Here is a 16,424-nt window from a genome sequence, read left to right as displayed (position 1 = left end):
AGAAACGTGACTGCGCATTAAATTAGATTGCACACGCCCACAACATGTCTTAAAACAGACGAAATCAATTTGCCTGTGATTTCAGTAGTTAGTGTTTACTGTCCAAAATGATGTCACATTTAATGAGAAAACAAGACTTTCTGGGCTCACTACTGGCTGAACTTGAATGCGCTATTTATTGTGTTATTGTGTTATTTAATTGACTAAATTGGACGCTACGAGTACTTTTTCTCAGTTTCAACAAAGCGTAGTTTTCCCGCATTCAGATATGTTCGTATCTTGAATCAAAATTAAATTGATTAATATTTTAATTTACCGCTAAAGTGAGTTTGTCAGGCAAAACAGGTTTAATAAAATGTTATTATACTGTCTTTTTTGTCCAGCAGATGGCCATGTTGTACAAAGGTTGTGTTTCATAAAACTCACGATAGCTAGTTTACGCTGCAATATGCTCATTCTTCTAAAAATATTATAGCCTACAAGTCAATACGACTACTTTTATTCCGTTTTAACACTGCTTAATCAACACCATAGGTTACCTTTAGCTCAACATTGGTAGGGACGCGATAACAGCATAACCTGCATGTACATTTTTTGCTGGGTACGGGACATAAATAAGACCAAACAGGGTGAACAGGTTTCAGGGCTACATTTCTCACGAATATGCTGGTGTGTCTCTTACATAAAAATGAAAAAAGTTAAAATAGGTATTTTAATGAGAGAAGTCATTTTTCAAAATGAGGGAATTCCCCTTCTTACATATACCTAAAGGAATTGTGCAGCGGTTGTTTTTTTTATGGGGAGGGGAGGATAATACTTCACCTATGCATGGAACTACCTGTTAACCTACAGTCGTATGAAAAAGTATCTGAACCTTTTGGAATTTCTCACATTTCTGCATAAAATCACCATCAAATGTGATCTGATCTTTGTCAAAATCACACAGATGAAAAACTAGTGTCTGTTCTAAGTAAAACCACCCAATTTTTTTTTTATAGATTTTCATATTTTAATGATGATAGTATGCAAACAATGACAGAAGAGGGAAAAATATCTAAGTGAACCATCAAATTTAGTAAATAAATAAATCAATCAAATTTTGAATGCCTCCTGGACGCCTCCCAGGAGAGGTGTTCCGGGCATGTCCCACCGGCAGGAGGCCCCGGGGTCGACCCAGGACACGCTGGAGACATTATGTCACTCGGCTGGCCTGGGAACGCCTTGGAATCCCGCCGGAGGAGCTGGCTGAAGTGGCTGGGGAGAGGGAAGTCTGGGCTTCCCTGCTAAAGCTGCTGCCCCCGCGACCCGACCCCGGACTAAGCGGAAGATAATGGATGGATGGATCAGCAAATTTAATATTTTGTGGCACCCCCCTTTTGGCAGGAATAACTTCAACCAGACGCTACCTGTAGCTGTAGATCAGTCTGGCACATTGATCAGGACTAATCTTGGCCCATTCTTCCCGACAAAACTGCAGTAGTTCAGTCCAATTCCAGGGCTGTTTGGCATGAATCACTGTCTTTAGGTCATGCCACAGCATCTCAATAGGGTTCAAGTCCGGACTTTGACTTGGCCACTCCAGAACGTGTATTTTGTTCTTCTGAAACCATTCTGAAGTTCATTTAGTTATGTATTTTGGATCACTGTCTTGTTGCAGCGTCCTTCCTCTTTTTAGCTTCAACAGACGGTCTCAGGTTTTCCTGCAAATCATCCTGATGAACTTTGGAATTCATTCTTCCATTAATAATTGCAAGTTGTCCAGGCATTGAGGTAGGAAAACCGCCCCAAATAATGATGCTCGCTCCACCACGCTTCACGGTGCGAATGAGGTGTTGATTTTGGTGAGCTGTTCCATTTTTCCTCCACACATGACATTGTGTGTTACTCCCAATCAATTCAACTTTGGTTTCATCAGTTTACAAAATATCTTGCCAAAACTTCTGTGGAGTGTCCAAGTGCCTTTTTGCGAACATTAAACGAGCAACAATGGTTTTTTTTAGACAGCAGTGGCTTCCTCCGTGGAGTCCTCCCATGGACACCATTCGTGGTCATTGTTTGACATACAGTGGGGCAAATAAGTATTTAGTCAACCACTAATTGTGCAAGTTCTCCCACTTGAAAATATTAGAGAGGCCTGTAATTGTCAACATGGGTAAACCTCAACCATGAGAGACAGAATGTGGGAAAAAAAAACAGAAAATCACATTGTTTGATTTTTAAAGAATTTATTTGCAAATCATGGTGGAAAATAAGTATTTGGTCTATACCAAAAGTTCATCTCAATACTTTGTTATGTACCCTTTGTTAGCAATAACGGAGGCCAAATGTTTTCAGTAATTCTTCACAAGCTTTTCACACAAATTGTTGCTGATATTTTGGCCCATTCCTCCATGCAGATCTCCTCTAGAGCAGTGATGTTTTGGGGCTGTCGTTGGGCAACACGGACTTTCAACTCCCTCCGCAGATTTTCTATGGGGTTGAGATCTGGAGACTGGCTAGGTCACTCCAGGACCTTGAAATGCTTCTTACGAAGCCACTCCTTTGTTGCCCTGGCTGTATGTTTGGGATCATTGTCATGCTGAAAGACCCAGCCACGTCTCATCTTCAATACCCTTGCTGATGGAAGGAAATTTTCACTCAAAATCTCTCGATACATGGCCCCAGTCATTCTTTCCTTTACATAGATCAGTCGTCCTGGTCCTTTTGCAGAAAAACAGCCCCAAAGCATGATGTTTTCACCCCCATGCTTCACAGTGGGTATGGTGTTCTTCGGATGCAATTTAGTATTCTTTCTCCTCCAAACACGAGAACTGTGTTTCTACCAAAAAGTTTGATTTTGGTTTCATCTGACCATAAAACATTCTCCCAGTCCTCTTCTGGATCTTCCAAATCAAAAGTTCATCTCAATACTTTGTACCCTTTGTTAGCAATAACGGAGGCCAAATGTTTTCTGTAACTCTTCTCAAGCTTTTCACACAAATTGTTGCTGGTATTTTGGCCCATTCCTCCATGCAGATCTCCTCTAGAGTATATTTTTCGTACCATGCATGCATTTTGAAACGTGAAAATCATAATTCGTCATAATTCGCAGTATTAATGTAAAATAAATGCAAACTGCCTGTTTTTTTTTTTTTTTTTTTTTTTGCTTTTAACCAAGAATTGAGACCGTTTTACGTTCATATCTATAAAGAATTCGGGAATTTATTCTCAAGAATTTTCAACGTAAAAAGCTCTTTGTAGTGATCAGACGGCGTCACAGTGACTTAAAGACTAGCAGCACATTCAACATTCATTCATTCATTCAATTTCCATGCCGCTTATTCCTCACGAGGGTCGCGGAGGTGCTTGAGCCTATCCCAGCTAACTTCGGGCAGTAGGCAGGGGACACCCCGAACTGGTTGCCAGCCAATCGCTGGGCACAAGGAGACACACAACCATTCACGCACACACTCACACCTATGGACAATTTAGAGTGTTCAATCAGCCTACCATGCATGTTTTTGGGATGTGGGAGGAAACCGGAGTTCCCGGAGGAAACCCACGCAGGCACGGGGAGAACATGCAAACTCCACACAGGAAGGCCGAAGCCCGGGATTGAACCCTTGATCTCAGAACTGTGAGGCAGACGTGCTAACCACTCAGCCACCGTGCCGCCCACATTCAACATATTTACGTAAAATAAATGCTAACTGCCCGTTTTTTTTCTCTTTTAACAAAGACTCGGGACTGTTTTATGTCCATATCTATAAAGAATTCAGGGATTTAAGCATTTATTCACGAGAATTTTCTACATAAATAGCTCATTCTGGTTATAAGGCAGTGCCACAGTGAATTAAAGACTTGCAGCACATTCGACATATTTTCGTAAAATAAATGCTAACTGCCCGTTTTTTTGCTTTTAACCATGAATCGACACTGTTTTACGTTCATATCTATAAAGAATTCAGGGATTTAAGCATTTATTCACAAGAATTTTCAACGGAAAAAGCTCTATGTGGTGATAAGTATGGGGCGCCGTTTGTAAAGCAGTACATGCTAAAAATTGCGACATCATTTTCTCACATTTAGCGCCACACAGTGTTTAAAATGATTTAAAATTTTTAGTCACTTTTTTTTTTTTTGCACATTTACAACGCAATTTAGCAACTTAAATATTTTGTTTTTAATAAGAAGTTTTAGACCTGAATGTTTAAATCCAGAACTAAATATTTAATTTTAATAATGAATTTATATCCTAAATGTTAAATCTGGAAACGGTTGGAACTAAATATTTACCGTAATTTTGGGACTATAAGCCGCTACTTTTTTCCTCCATTTTGAATCCTGCGGCTTATAGTCCAGTAAGGCTTATCTGTTGAATTATTTTTGTTAATAGGCAACACATGCCTCCTAGCATGCATTGCAGCGCTACAGATGTAAAAAGCTACCAAAATTCATGTTCTGTGCTAATTATTTATTCAGTTACTGTTCCAGTTCTTTCATTAACTGCTTGTTATGGTATTTGGTAACACTTTATTTGACAGTGGCGTCATAATTATGACATGACTCTATCATGGGCATTACCGACTGGTTATGACAGATGTCATTAAGTGTCATCCGGCAAATTATGTAACTAACTCCATTTATGTCCAGCTTGGATCTTTTACATCCATTCAAAATTGAGATAATTTGTTGGATAACACTAAATGACATCTGTTATAAGCCTTCATTAATGCTCATGACAGTGTCATGTTATAATTATGATTGTCTACTGACACTCTTATGGCACCACTGTCAAATAAAGTGTTACCAAATACCATCACTGGCAATTAATGAAACAACTGAAACAGACTGAATACATAATTAGCACAGAACGTGAATTTAAATTTTATTTCCATCTGTAACGCTGCAATGCATGCTAGGAGGCATGTTGGACAGCAACAGTGTTGACAGCAGGTGGCAGAAGAGGTTGACTGTCCCCCCAAGGGAGCAGTGATGGCCGAATGAAGCCTCTTAAAGCAATGAAGCTTTGAACTAATTGGCTGCAAAGCTTCATGGTGGTTCATTTGGTCTTCCGACAGTCGTATGATGCCGCTGCCTATTAAAGTGTTATCGGTTAATATCTTATGGTTTAAATATCCCATAATACAGTTCGGACAGCTGCGGCTTATAGTGCGGTGTGGCTTATCTGTGAACAAATGTCGTTTTCGTGTCACATTTGGTGGGTGGCGGCTTATAGTCAGGTGCGCCTTATAGTGCGAAAATTACGGTAGCTTAATATGCAAATTCACGTGACTGGACACCGGAAGTAACAAAATAAAAGCTGGAGCAACTCAGACTGTCTGTTTATGTTGATTAAAAATGAATAAAACCTACTCAACAGTGGCAGTCGTTCGGCTCTTGGACATGAGTCATTGTGATTATAACAATATATAGCTAAAATACACATTAAGGAGAAACTATTTAAAGCGTATTTTGTGTGCCCCACCTTTTATTTTGTTACTTCCAGTCTCCATTCATGTGAATTTGCATATTAAGCAAAATATCTAGTTCCAACCGTTTCCAGATTTAACATTTAGGATGCAGGACATAAATTTAAGTTTTCAATTAAATATTTAGTTCTGGATTTAAACAATCAGGTCCAAAACTTCTTATTTAAAAAAATATTAAGTTGCTAAATAATGTTTTAAATGTGCAAAAAAAAAAAAAAAAAAGTGACTCTAAAGATTTTACACCACATTTTAAACACTGTGTGGCGCTAAATGTGAGAAAATGTTGTCGTAATTTTTATCATGTGCTGCTTTACAAACGGCGCCCCATAGATAAGGCGGCGTCACAGTGACTTAGACTAGCAGCACATTCTACATATTTACGTAAAATAAATGCTAACTGCCCGGTTCTTTGCTGTTCTAACAAAGAATCGAGACTGTTTTATGTCCATATCTATAAAGAATTCAGGGATTGATTCACAAGAATTTTCAACATAAAAAGCTCTTTGTGGTGATAAGGCGGGGTCACGGTGACTTAAAGACTAGCAGCACATTCGACATACAGTGCCTTGCAAAAGTAATCGGCCCCCTTGAATCTTGCAACCTTTCGCCACATTTCAGGCTTCAAACATAAAGATATAAAATTTTAATTTTTTGTCAAGAATCAACAACAAGTGGGACACAATCGTGAAGTGGAACAACATTTATTGGATAATTTAAACTTTTTTAACAAATAAAAAACTGAAAAGTGGGGCGTGCAATATTATTCGGCCCCCTTGCGTTCATACATTGTTGCGCCACCTTTTGCTCCAATTACAGCTGCAAGTCGCTTGGGGTATGTTTCTATCAGTTTTGCACATCGAGAGACTGACATTCTTGCCCATTCTTCCTTGCAAAACAGCTCGAGCTCAGTGAGGTTGGATGGAGAGTGTTTGTGAACAGCAGTCTTCAGCTCTTTCCACAGATTCTCGATTGGATTCAGGTCTGGACTTTGACTTGGCCATTCTAACACCTGGATACGTTTATTTTTGAACCATTCCATTGTAGATTTGGCTTTATGTTTTGGATCATTGTCCTGTTGGAAGATAAATCTCCGTCCAGGTCTTGTGCAGATACCAACAGGTTTTCTTCCAGAATGTTCCTGAATTTGGCTGCATCCATCTTCCCGTCAATTTTAAGCATCTTCCCTGTCCCTGCTGAAGAAAAGCAGGCCCAAACCATGATGCTGCCACCACCATGTTTGACAGTGGGGATGGTGTGTTCAGGGTGATGAGCTGTGTTGCTTTTATGCCAAACATATCGTTTTGCATTGTGGCCAAAAAGTTCAATTTTGGTTTCATCTGACCAGAGCACCTTCTTCCACATGTTTGGTGTGTCTCCCAGGTGGCTTGTGGCAAACTTTAAAGGAGACTTTTTATGGATATCTTTGAGAAATGCCTTTCTTCTTGCCACTCTTCCATAAAGGCCAGCTTTGTGCAGTGTACGACTGATTGTTGTCCTATGGACGGACTCTCCCACCTCAGCTGTAGATCTCTGCAGTTCATCCAGAGTGATCATGAGCCTCTTGGCTGCATCTCTGATCAGTTTTCTCCTTGTTTGAGAAGAAAGTTTGGAAGGACGGCCGGGTCTTGGTAGATTTGCAGTGGTCTGATGCTCCTTCCATTTCAATATGATGGCTTGCACAGTGCTCCTTGAGATGTTTAAAGCTTGGGAAATCTTTTTGTATCCAAATCCGGCTTTAAACTTCTCCACAACAGTATCTCGGACCTGCCTGGTGTGTTCCTTGGTTTTCATAATGCTCTCTTCACTTTAAACAGAACCCTGAGACTATCACAGAGCAGGTGCATTTATACGGAGACTTGATTACACACAGGTGGATTCTATTTATCATCATCGGTCATTTAGGACAACGTTGGATCATTCAGAGATCCTCACTGAACTTCTGGAGTGAGTTTGCTGTACTGAAAGTAAAGGGGCCGAATAATATTGCACGCCCCACTTTTCAGTTTTTTATTTGTTAAAAATGTTTAAATTATCCAATAAATGTTGTTCCACTTCACGATTGTGTCCCACTTGTTGTTGATTCTTGACAAAAAAATTCAATTTCATATCTTTACGTTTGAAGCCTGAAATGTGGCGAAAGGTTGCAAGATTCAAGGGGGCCGAATACTTTTGCAAGGCACTGTATTTTCATAAAATAAATGCCACCTGTCCGTTTTTTTTCTCTTTTAACAAAGACTCGGGACTGTTTTATGTCCATATCTAAAAGGAATTCAGGGATTTAAGCATTTATTCACAAGAATGTTTAACATAAAAAGCTCTTTATCTGTGTTTCCACTCGTTTCCACTTCTTTGACGGAGATGGGCCCCCTATTAATCGGCCTAGCGCCCCGTCAATATATTATGAGGTCTATGTCTGAAGGTCAATTCTATCATTACGACATATGGGAAGATAATCTAAATTACCTATATAACTGAGATCATTATATAACGCAAATCAGGTTTCTTAAAAGTAGATGACATCCTAAAAAGTTGGTATTGTTATGTCCCTACCATCCCTATGCAAACCTACGCCCTTGGCTTTGTAACATTTTAAAATCCGAATTGTTGTTTTTATCACAGCGCGCGTAAAACCTGTTTTTCCAATGGAACAGTCGTCCAACAAAAATATGTGACGACACCAGGAAACAAAACTCAGTTTAAAGTATCGCCTCAAAGTAGGATTAAAATTCTAAAGAACATATTTTACTTCCAGGCAATTTGGTTCAATGGGTTCAAACCAGGGCGTAGGTTTGCATAGAGACGGTAGGGTCATAACACTACCAACTTTTCAGATGCTCAAGTTGTCCCCACCAACTTTTAAGCAACCTTATTTTGAATTATATAATCATTATAATTGATCATTTATAATGTCTTTCCATATATTGTAAGAATAGAATTGACCCTTCCATTATTTAGTGAATTGCTGTATTTTCATTATGTTCAGACTTACATTTACCCCTTTTCAATTGCTGAATGTGCCGGTCCTCCACCCCCTTCAAAGATAAGGGATATTAGAATTTTTCTTTTTCGGCCAGCCGCAGCAGCAGCCACTGTAAGTAGACGTCAATGTTGTGGAGGTGGGGAACACGCCACTAATTTTGCTACTGAAAGTCGGACCTGCATCACTGTTAGCATAGCATTAAACTGTGTGAACTTGCTAACCTGCAAAACTCGAGTAGGAAGCAGTTTAGAGATGTGTCCACCTGTACTGTATGTGTTTTCTTTCGTTAACGTTTATTCAACAGTGCATTTGTTCATTAATTGAAATATATTTCCCACAATTTTGAACTATAAGTCGCAGTTTTTTCCATGGTTTGGCTGGGGGTGCGACTTATACTCTCGAGCGACTTATGTGTGCAATTATTAACACATTATAATATCATTTCACATGTTATTTTGATGTTTTGGAGTGACACAGATAATTTGGTAAACTTGTTAGCATGTTCTTTATGCTATAGTTATCCGAATAACTCTTAATAGCTATGTTACGTTAACATACCGGTCACGTTCGCATTTCGTTGTTCATGCATCATATGACATTATCATACTGTACACTTATTCAGCATGTTGTTCTCTATTGTATTTTTATTTTAAATTACCTTTCAAGATGACATATCTGTTTTATGTGTTGGATTTTATCAAGTAAGTTTCCCTGAAAAATACGACTTATACCCCGGGTAACTTTACGTCTTTTTTACCCCTCTTTGTTAGGCATGTTATGGCTGGTGCGACTTATAATCAGATGCGACTTGTAGTCCGAAAAATACGGTAGTTATTTTCTTCATCATTCATTTAAAAATAATGTTATTTTAAGTCTAAGCAGACACTTCTGTAATATGAAGGGGGATTTCCCTCCCCATCTTCTCCTTTGAAAATGACCATTTTAACTACGGCTGTCAAAATTCTCGTGTTAACGGGCGGTAATTAATTTTTAAAATTAATCACGTTAAAATATTTGACGCAATTAACGCACATGCCCCGCTCAAACAGACTAAAATGACAGCACAGTGTAATTGTCCGCTTGTTACTTGTTTTTGGGTGTTTGGCTCCCTCTGCTGGTGCTTGGGTCCAACTGATTTTATGGGTTCGTACCATGATCGAGCATGGTGTAATTATTGACATCAACAATGGCGAGCTACTAGTTTATTTTTTGATTGAAAATTTGACAAATTTTAATAAAACGAAATCATTAGGAGGGGTTTTAATATAAAATTTCTATAACTTGTACTAATATTTATCTTTTAAGAACTACAAGTCTTTCTATCCATGGATGGCTTTAACAGATTGTTAATAATGTTAATGCCATCTTGTTGATTTATTGTTATAATAAACAAATGCATTACTTATGTACCGTATATTGAATGTATATATCCGTCTTGTGTCTTATCTTTCCATTCCAACAATAATTTACACAAAAATATGGCATATTTTATAGATGGTTTGAATTGCGATTAATTACGATTAATTAATTTTTAAGCTGTAATTAACTCGATTAAATTTTTTAATCGTTTGACAGCCCTAATTTTAACTTTTTTCATTTTTACGTAGGCAACACATCAGCATATTTGTGAGAAATGCAGCCCTGACAACCATTCACCCAATCTGTTTGGTCTTATTAATGTCCCAATCCAAGCAAAAAGTATATATGCAGGTTATGTTGTTATAGCGTCCCTACCAGTGTTGAGACTAGAGATGTCCGATCACGTCATTTTCAAAGTATCGGAATTGGCAAAAAATTATCGGCCATGCCTTTTTTTAATATATATATATCTATTTTAATTAAAATGTTTTCTAATTGTATTTAACGTTACAGACATAATATGTTACACTCATCCAGAGTCTTTAGTTTAGGCTTAAGGTAGGGTTATCAAATTTATCCCGATAACGGCGGTAATTAAATTCTTTTAAATGTATCACGTTAAATATCTGACGCAATTAATGCATGCATTGCACGACCCACTCACGCATTGTCGCGCTCAATCTGTAATGGCGCCGTTTTACCCATTTAGAGAGATTAAATGCAGTATAAAATGGGTAGAGTGAATTTTGGCAGACTTTGGAGCCTTTTTTTAATAGGCTAAAGCCTTACAATCCCCCTCCCTACGATTAGAAATATCATGGGAAGCAATGTGGGGAAGCAAGGTAGCAATTGATCTTTTCTTAATACCCTATGTTATTTCCCAACGCAGAGAAGATATATCAATTGATAGCACTACACACAGTCATGGTTCCACTTCCCATCATGCATTTGGGTTGAATGGCTGCAGTATCATTTACTGAAAGCTCAACAAATACACTAGATGGCAATATTTAGTCACAATATACAAAGTCACAAGTCTTTCTATCCGTGGATCCCTCTCACAGGAAGAATGTTAATAATGTAAATGCCATCTTGAGGATTTATTGTCATAATAAACAAATACAGTACTTATGTACTGTATGTTGAATGTATATATTCGTCCGAGTTGTATTCATTTTTTTCTTAATGCATTGCCAAAATGTATATGATCGGGAAAAATTATCTGGAATGATTGGAATTGAATGGGGAGCAAAAAAAAGCAATCGGATCGGGAAATATCGGGATCGGCAGATGCCAGATACTCAAACTAAAACGATCGGGATCGGATCGGGAGCAAAAAAACATGATCGGAACAGCCCTAGTTGAGACCAAACCTACGCCCTTGGGTTCAAACCCAGTTAAATGAATTTAACTCAGGTTTTATTGTCATAAAGGCATTGCAGCTCACAAACAGACTATTTATTTGTAGATTTGTCTTAATATAAATATTATATGATGGTAATTATAGTCAGGGGTGAAAGTGGGCCAGAACGGTCAGGAACGCAGTTCTGGTATAAGATTCAGGGCCGGAACGCAGTTCCGGTATACGGTGCTTTGATTCCGAAAATATGAAGGCAACTGTCAAAGCGCTATGTAAAAAAAAAAGTACGAAGCTGCCATACATGCATTTTATCTCCAAGAAGAAAGCAATCTACCAACATCCGATTTACATACACAAGTGTTAACAACAAGCATAATAAAGGGCTTTTGTAGCGTAATCAGTTTCCACATTTCCGGAGGTTCATATCATTTTAACTGTCAATGTGCACTTTGGACTTTTTTTATATTAGGCTACTTATTCATTTACTTATGATTTAAAAAAGTCAATGTTTGCGCGATCTTCAAAATATATTCCATTTCACTCTGCATAATATAAGTCATTTGTACTTATTTTTATGAATTTATGTTACTTATTTCTTTATTAATAAAAAAAAATCACACAAAAGTAAATGTTTACATTAACTTTTCAATTTTAATATACATCTTATGTTCTTAAGTAGTTAAAATTTGGCACTTAGTATGTGAGGAAATGAGGGAAGATAAAAATTAGGAGATGGAGGTTGGGGTTATTGCTGTTTTTGTTAACTTTTATTTTTGCAAATCATTGAAAAAATACAATTTTGAATGAAAATCAGTTTTTATGTATTATAGAAATAACTGACCAAAACGGTTTTCTTTGCATTTTCAGTAATTTTGACCCCCCCCCATTAATTTTTTTATCTATAAACTTTAATATAAAATAATTCATTATAAATATATATAATATAGCTTATTATAAATATATTATTATAAATATAAAATATTTAAATATTTTTGTTTTATTTATTAAAAAATTAATAAATAAAATTGCTGGCTCCGTGGTGACCTTCACGTCGGGGAGTTCCGGCAAGAAATTCTAACCACTTTCACCTATATACATAATATAGCTTATTATAAATATATTATTATAAATATAACATATTTAAATATGTTTTTTTATTTATTAAAAATTAATAAATAAAATTGCTGGCTCCGTGGCAACCTTCACGTCGGGGAGTTCCGGCAAGAAATTCTAACCACTTTCACCAATTTATATAATATAGCTTATTATAAATATATTATTATAAATACAAAATATTTAAATATATGTTTTTTTATTTATTTAAAAAAAAGGCAAGAAATTCTAACCACTTTCACCCCTGATTATAGTGATAAAACAAATATATTATCCACTTAAAATGCAAGGCAGTTACTCCCGACTCAAACTAGCCAATCGCAGCGTCTCCAGCAGAGGTCGCTAGTCCTTAAAAGTTCCTTCTCACCTGCTCACCTGACACAAAACCTCCCAGCGCGTCTCCGGCATCCACAGCCTCCCGATTCAGATCTGATTCTTCATTTAGAGTGGAAAACATGTTGGCTTGCACGGAGATGATCACCATGTGTCTTCAGTCAGCTAAGCGCAAGCATGTTTGGGCTCAACAACAACAGCAGCAGCAGCAGCAACAACAACAGCAGCAGCAGCTTGGCAACGGACGAGGGCTCAGCATCCTTCATGATGTGAGTGCAGCATCCATCACAATTGTTACTTTTTTATTGTCGTTTCGAGGTTCAGTGGTGAAATACGTGTTGCTTTTGTGCAGTGACAAAAAGGGGGTGGACAGTTTTTGTGTGCGCAGACACTGTCGTGCGGTCCAAGTGTGTATATTTGAGATTTATTTAATTTTATTGTGTGTTCAGTTTGTTTCTTCACATATGATTGTATTATGTGGGTGTGTGTGTGTATTTAGTGGTTCTTGCACATAGAGACTATAATGCACAGTTTTGAAATTACAGGGTTAAATATTAGTTGTGTGTGTGTGTATGTGGCACTAGTGAGTGAGTGAGTGAGTGAGTGAGTGAGTGAGTGAGTGAGTGAGTGAGTGAGTGAGTGAGTGAGTGAGTGAGTGAGTGAGTGAGTGAGTGAGTGAGTGAGTGAGTGAGTGTCACTCACTCACTCAGTCTGAGGGAGGTATTGATCGGTTTATGATTTTGTTTGTGTGTGTGTGTGTGTTTGTTTGGAAATGCACAAGGGAGATGTTTCTAATGTTTTGTCTCTCTCTTGTCCAACTGTTAAATTACTGGGGCTGTCAAATGATTAAAAATTTTAATCGAGTTAATCACAGCGTAAAAATTAATTAATCATAATTAATCGCAATTCAAACCATCTATAAAATATGCCATATTTTTCTGTAAATTATTGTTGGAATGGAAAGATAAGACACAAGACGGATATATACAGTGCCCTTCATAATTATTGGCACCCCTGGTTGAGATGTTTTTTAGCTTCTAATATTTTTTTATAATTCAAATAATATGGGACCTTAATGGAAAAAAAGAGAAAAATTCCAACCTTCAATACAAGTGCATTTATTCAGTGGGGAAAAAAATCCCACATAAAGAAATAATTATTTGACATCAAATAATGTGTGTCACAATTATTAGCAGCCCTGGTGTTAATACTTTGTACAACCCCCTTTTGCTGACAAAACAGCACCTAATCTTCTCCTATAATGTTTCACAAGCTTGATTTTGTGTCTGGTGAACCTTTTCTGTGTAGATTTGGCCATATGTTTATGGTCATTGTCTTGCTGAAAGACCCAGTGACGACCCATCTTCAGCTTTCGGGCAGAGAGGAACAGATTTTGATTTAAAATGTCCTGGTATTTCAAAGCATTCATGATGCCATGCACCCTAACAAGGTTCCCAGGGCCTTTGGAAGCGAAACAGCCCCACAGCATCACTGACCCACCCCCATACTTCACAGTGGGTATGAGGTGCTGTCTACACGCCATCAAGCTGTTTGGGTGGCATGCACGGAGAAAACCTTTCCTCACTCACAATCATAAACGCAAACGTCTGGAGTTCGCCAAGCGGTATTGGGGCTTCAACTGGGACCGTGTGCTTTGGTCAGATGAGACCAAGATTGAGCTTTTTGGCAACAAACACTCTAAGTGGGTCAGTCGTGCCACGAAAGATGCGCATGCTTTTCAGCATGCGCAAACTTCTCCTAACGAGGCTCCACTCATTACCTGTATTAATGCCACCTGTTTTAACTCATTATCGGTATAAGACACCTGTCCACAAGCTCAGTCAGTCACACTCAAACTCCACTATGGCCAAGACCAAAGAGCTGTCGAAGGACACCAGAGACAAAATTGTAGACCTGCAGGCTGGGAAGATTGAATCTGCAATAGGTAAAACGCTTGGTGTGAAGAAATCAACTGTGGGAGCAATTATTAGAAAATGGAAGACATGCAAGACCACTGATAATCTCCCTCGATCTGGGGCTCCATGCAAGATCTCACCCCGTGGCGTCAAAATGATAACAAGAACGGTGAGCAAAAATCCCAGAACCACACGGGGGGACCTAGTGAATGACCTACAGAGAGCTGGGACCAGCGTCGCCAGGGACTCAAACCCTGCACTGCCAGACATGTCCCCCTGCTGAAGAAAGTACACGTCCAGGCCCGTCTGCGGTTCACTAGAGAGCATTTGGATGATCCAGAAGAGGACTGGGAGAATGTGTTATGGTCAGATGAAACCAAAATAGAACTTTTTGGTGGAAACACAGGTTCTCGTGTTTGGAGGAGAAAGAATACTGAATTGCATTGGAAGAACACCATACCCTCTATGAAGCATGGGGGTGGAAACATCATGCTTTGGGGCTGTTTTTCTGCATAGGGACCTGGACGTCTGATGTATGTAAAGGAAAGAATGAAGGGGGCCATGTATCGAGAGATTTTGAGTGAAAATCTCCTTCCATCAGCAAGGGCATTGAAGATGAGACGTGGCTGGGTCTTTCAGCATGATAATGATCCCAAACACACAGCCAGGGCAACAAAGGAGTTGCTACGTAAGACGCATTTCAAGGTCCTGGAGTGGCCTAGCTAGTCTCCAGATCTCAACCCCATAGAAAATCTGTGGAGGGAGTTGAAAGTCCGTGTTGCCCAATGACAGCCCCAAAACATCACTGCTCTAGAGGAGATCTGCATGGAGAAATGGGCCAAAATACCAGCAACAATGTGTGAAAAGCTTGTGAAGAGTTACAGAAAACGTTTGACCTCCGTTATTGCCAACAAAGCGTACATAACAAAGTATTGAGATGAACTTTTGGTATTGACCAAATACTTATTTTCCACCATGATTTGCAAATATATTCTTTAAAAATCAAACAATTTGATTTTCTGTTTTTTTTCCCCACATTCTGTCTCCTGATGGTTGAGGTTTACCCATGTTGACAATTACAGGCCTCTTTAATATTTTCAAGTGGGAGAACTTGCACAATTAGTGGTTGACTAAATACTTATTTGCCCCACTGTAGATGGATGTTTGAACACCAATTATTTTGTGTCAAGTGTTTTATTGTTAAAATGCATGTCGTTTGTGTACACAAGTGGATTACAGCTTTAAAAATGGTCAAAAGTGAAGGAACTAAAAAGCTTCAAAAAGCACAATTGCCTTGTGTGCTGCCTGTGAAACTGAACAACTTCACGTTTACTGAGGACACAACACGTCATATTAATACACGGAGACGAATGGCAGACGAGACTCTTGTGTCGTGAAGTCAAAATCGTATAAATCGAGTACGTCGTAACCCGGGAACTACCTGTATTTAAATGAACGAAAAAAATGGCGCCAAAATGTGCTCAAGGCTTCCACAGTAGCTCAGCGTAGAAAACTTGAAATGTACACTGTGTTTTGATTACGTCATCACAAGAGGACTAAGATTCTTCACACTTTTCTGGTGTAAACTTTCTGCCTTTTAACCGAAAACCGAAAATGCAAATTTGGCTGTTTTCGGCCGACAGTTTTCGCCGACGAATGTCCGGTCACATCTCAACCTGAAATACACTAAAATTAAAATCATTGGTCGCCATTGATCACCATCGACGTCATGGACGTATACTAGTGATAAAATCATCTTGTTTTCCTATTTATTACCGTATTTTTCGGACTATAAATTGCAGGTTTTTTTTCATAGTTTGGCTGGGGGTGTGACTTATACTCAAGAGCAACTTATGTGTGAAATTATTAACCCATTATGATATTATTTCACA

The 16,424-nt window shown here is 38.4% G+C and overlaps 1 protein-coding gene across 2 annotated transcripts in view; it reads left to right on the top strand.

The window, feature by feature from the left end:
• Positions 1-12,670: 12,670 nt before the first annotated feature.
• The window catches only part of necab3 (N-terminal EF-hand calcium binding protein 3), a 65,153-nt gene continuing 61,399 nt past the window's right edge, over positions 12,671-16,424 (top strand). For both annotated transcript variants that reach the window (XM_057844817.1, XM_057844816.1), the window contains exon 1: positions 12,671-12,885. In XM_057844817.1, coding sequence (XP_057700800.1) covers positions 12,739-12,885 — 147 coding nt within the window. In that variant the 5' untranslated portion in view covers positions 12,671-12,738. The remainder of the gene's footprint in view (positions 12,886-16,424) is intronic.

This window comes from Corythoichthys intestinalis, chromosome 9, assembly GCF_030265065.1.
Source record: "Corythoichthys intestinalis isolate RoL2023-P3 chromosome 9, ASM3026506v1, whole genome shotgun sequence".
NCBI lineage: Eukaryota > Metazoa > Chordata > Actinopteri > Syngnathiformes > Syngnathidae > Corythoichthys > Corythoichthys intestinalis.
The sequence above is the reverse complement of the archived record's forward strand: the minus strand, read 5'-3'. Positions and strand labels throughout refer to the sequence as shown.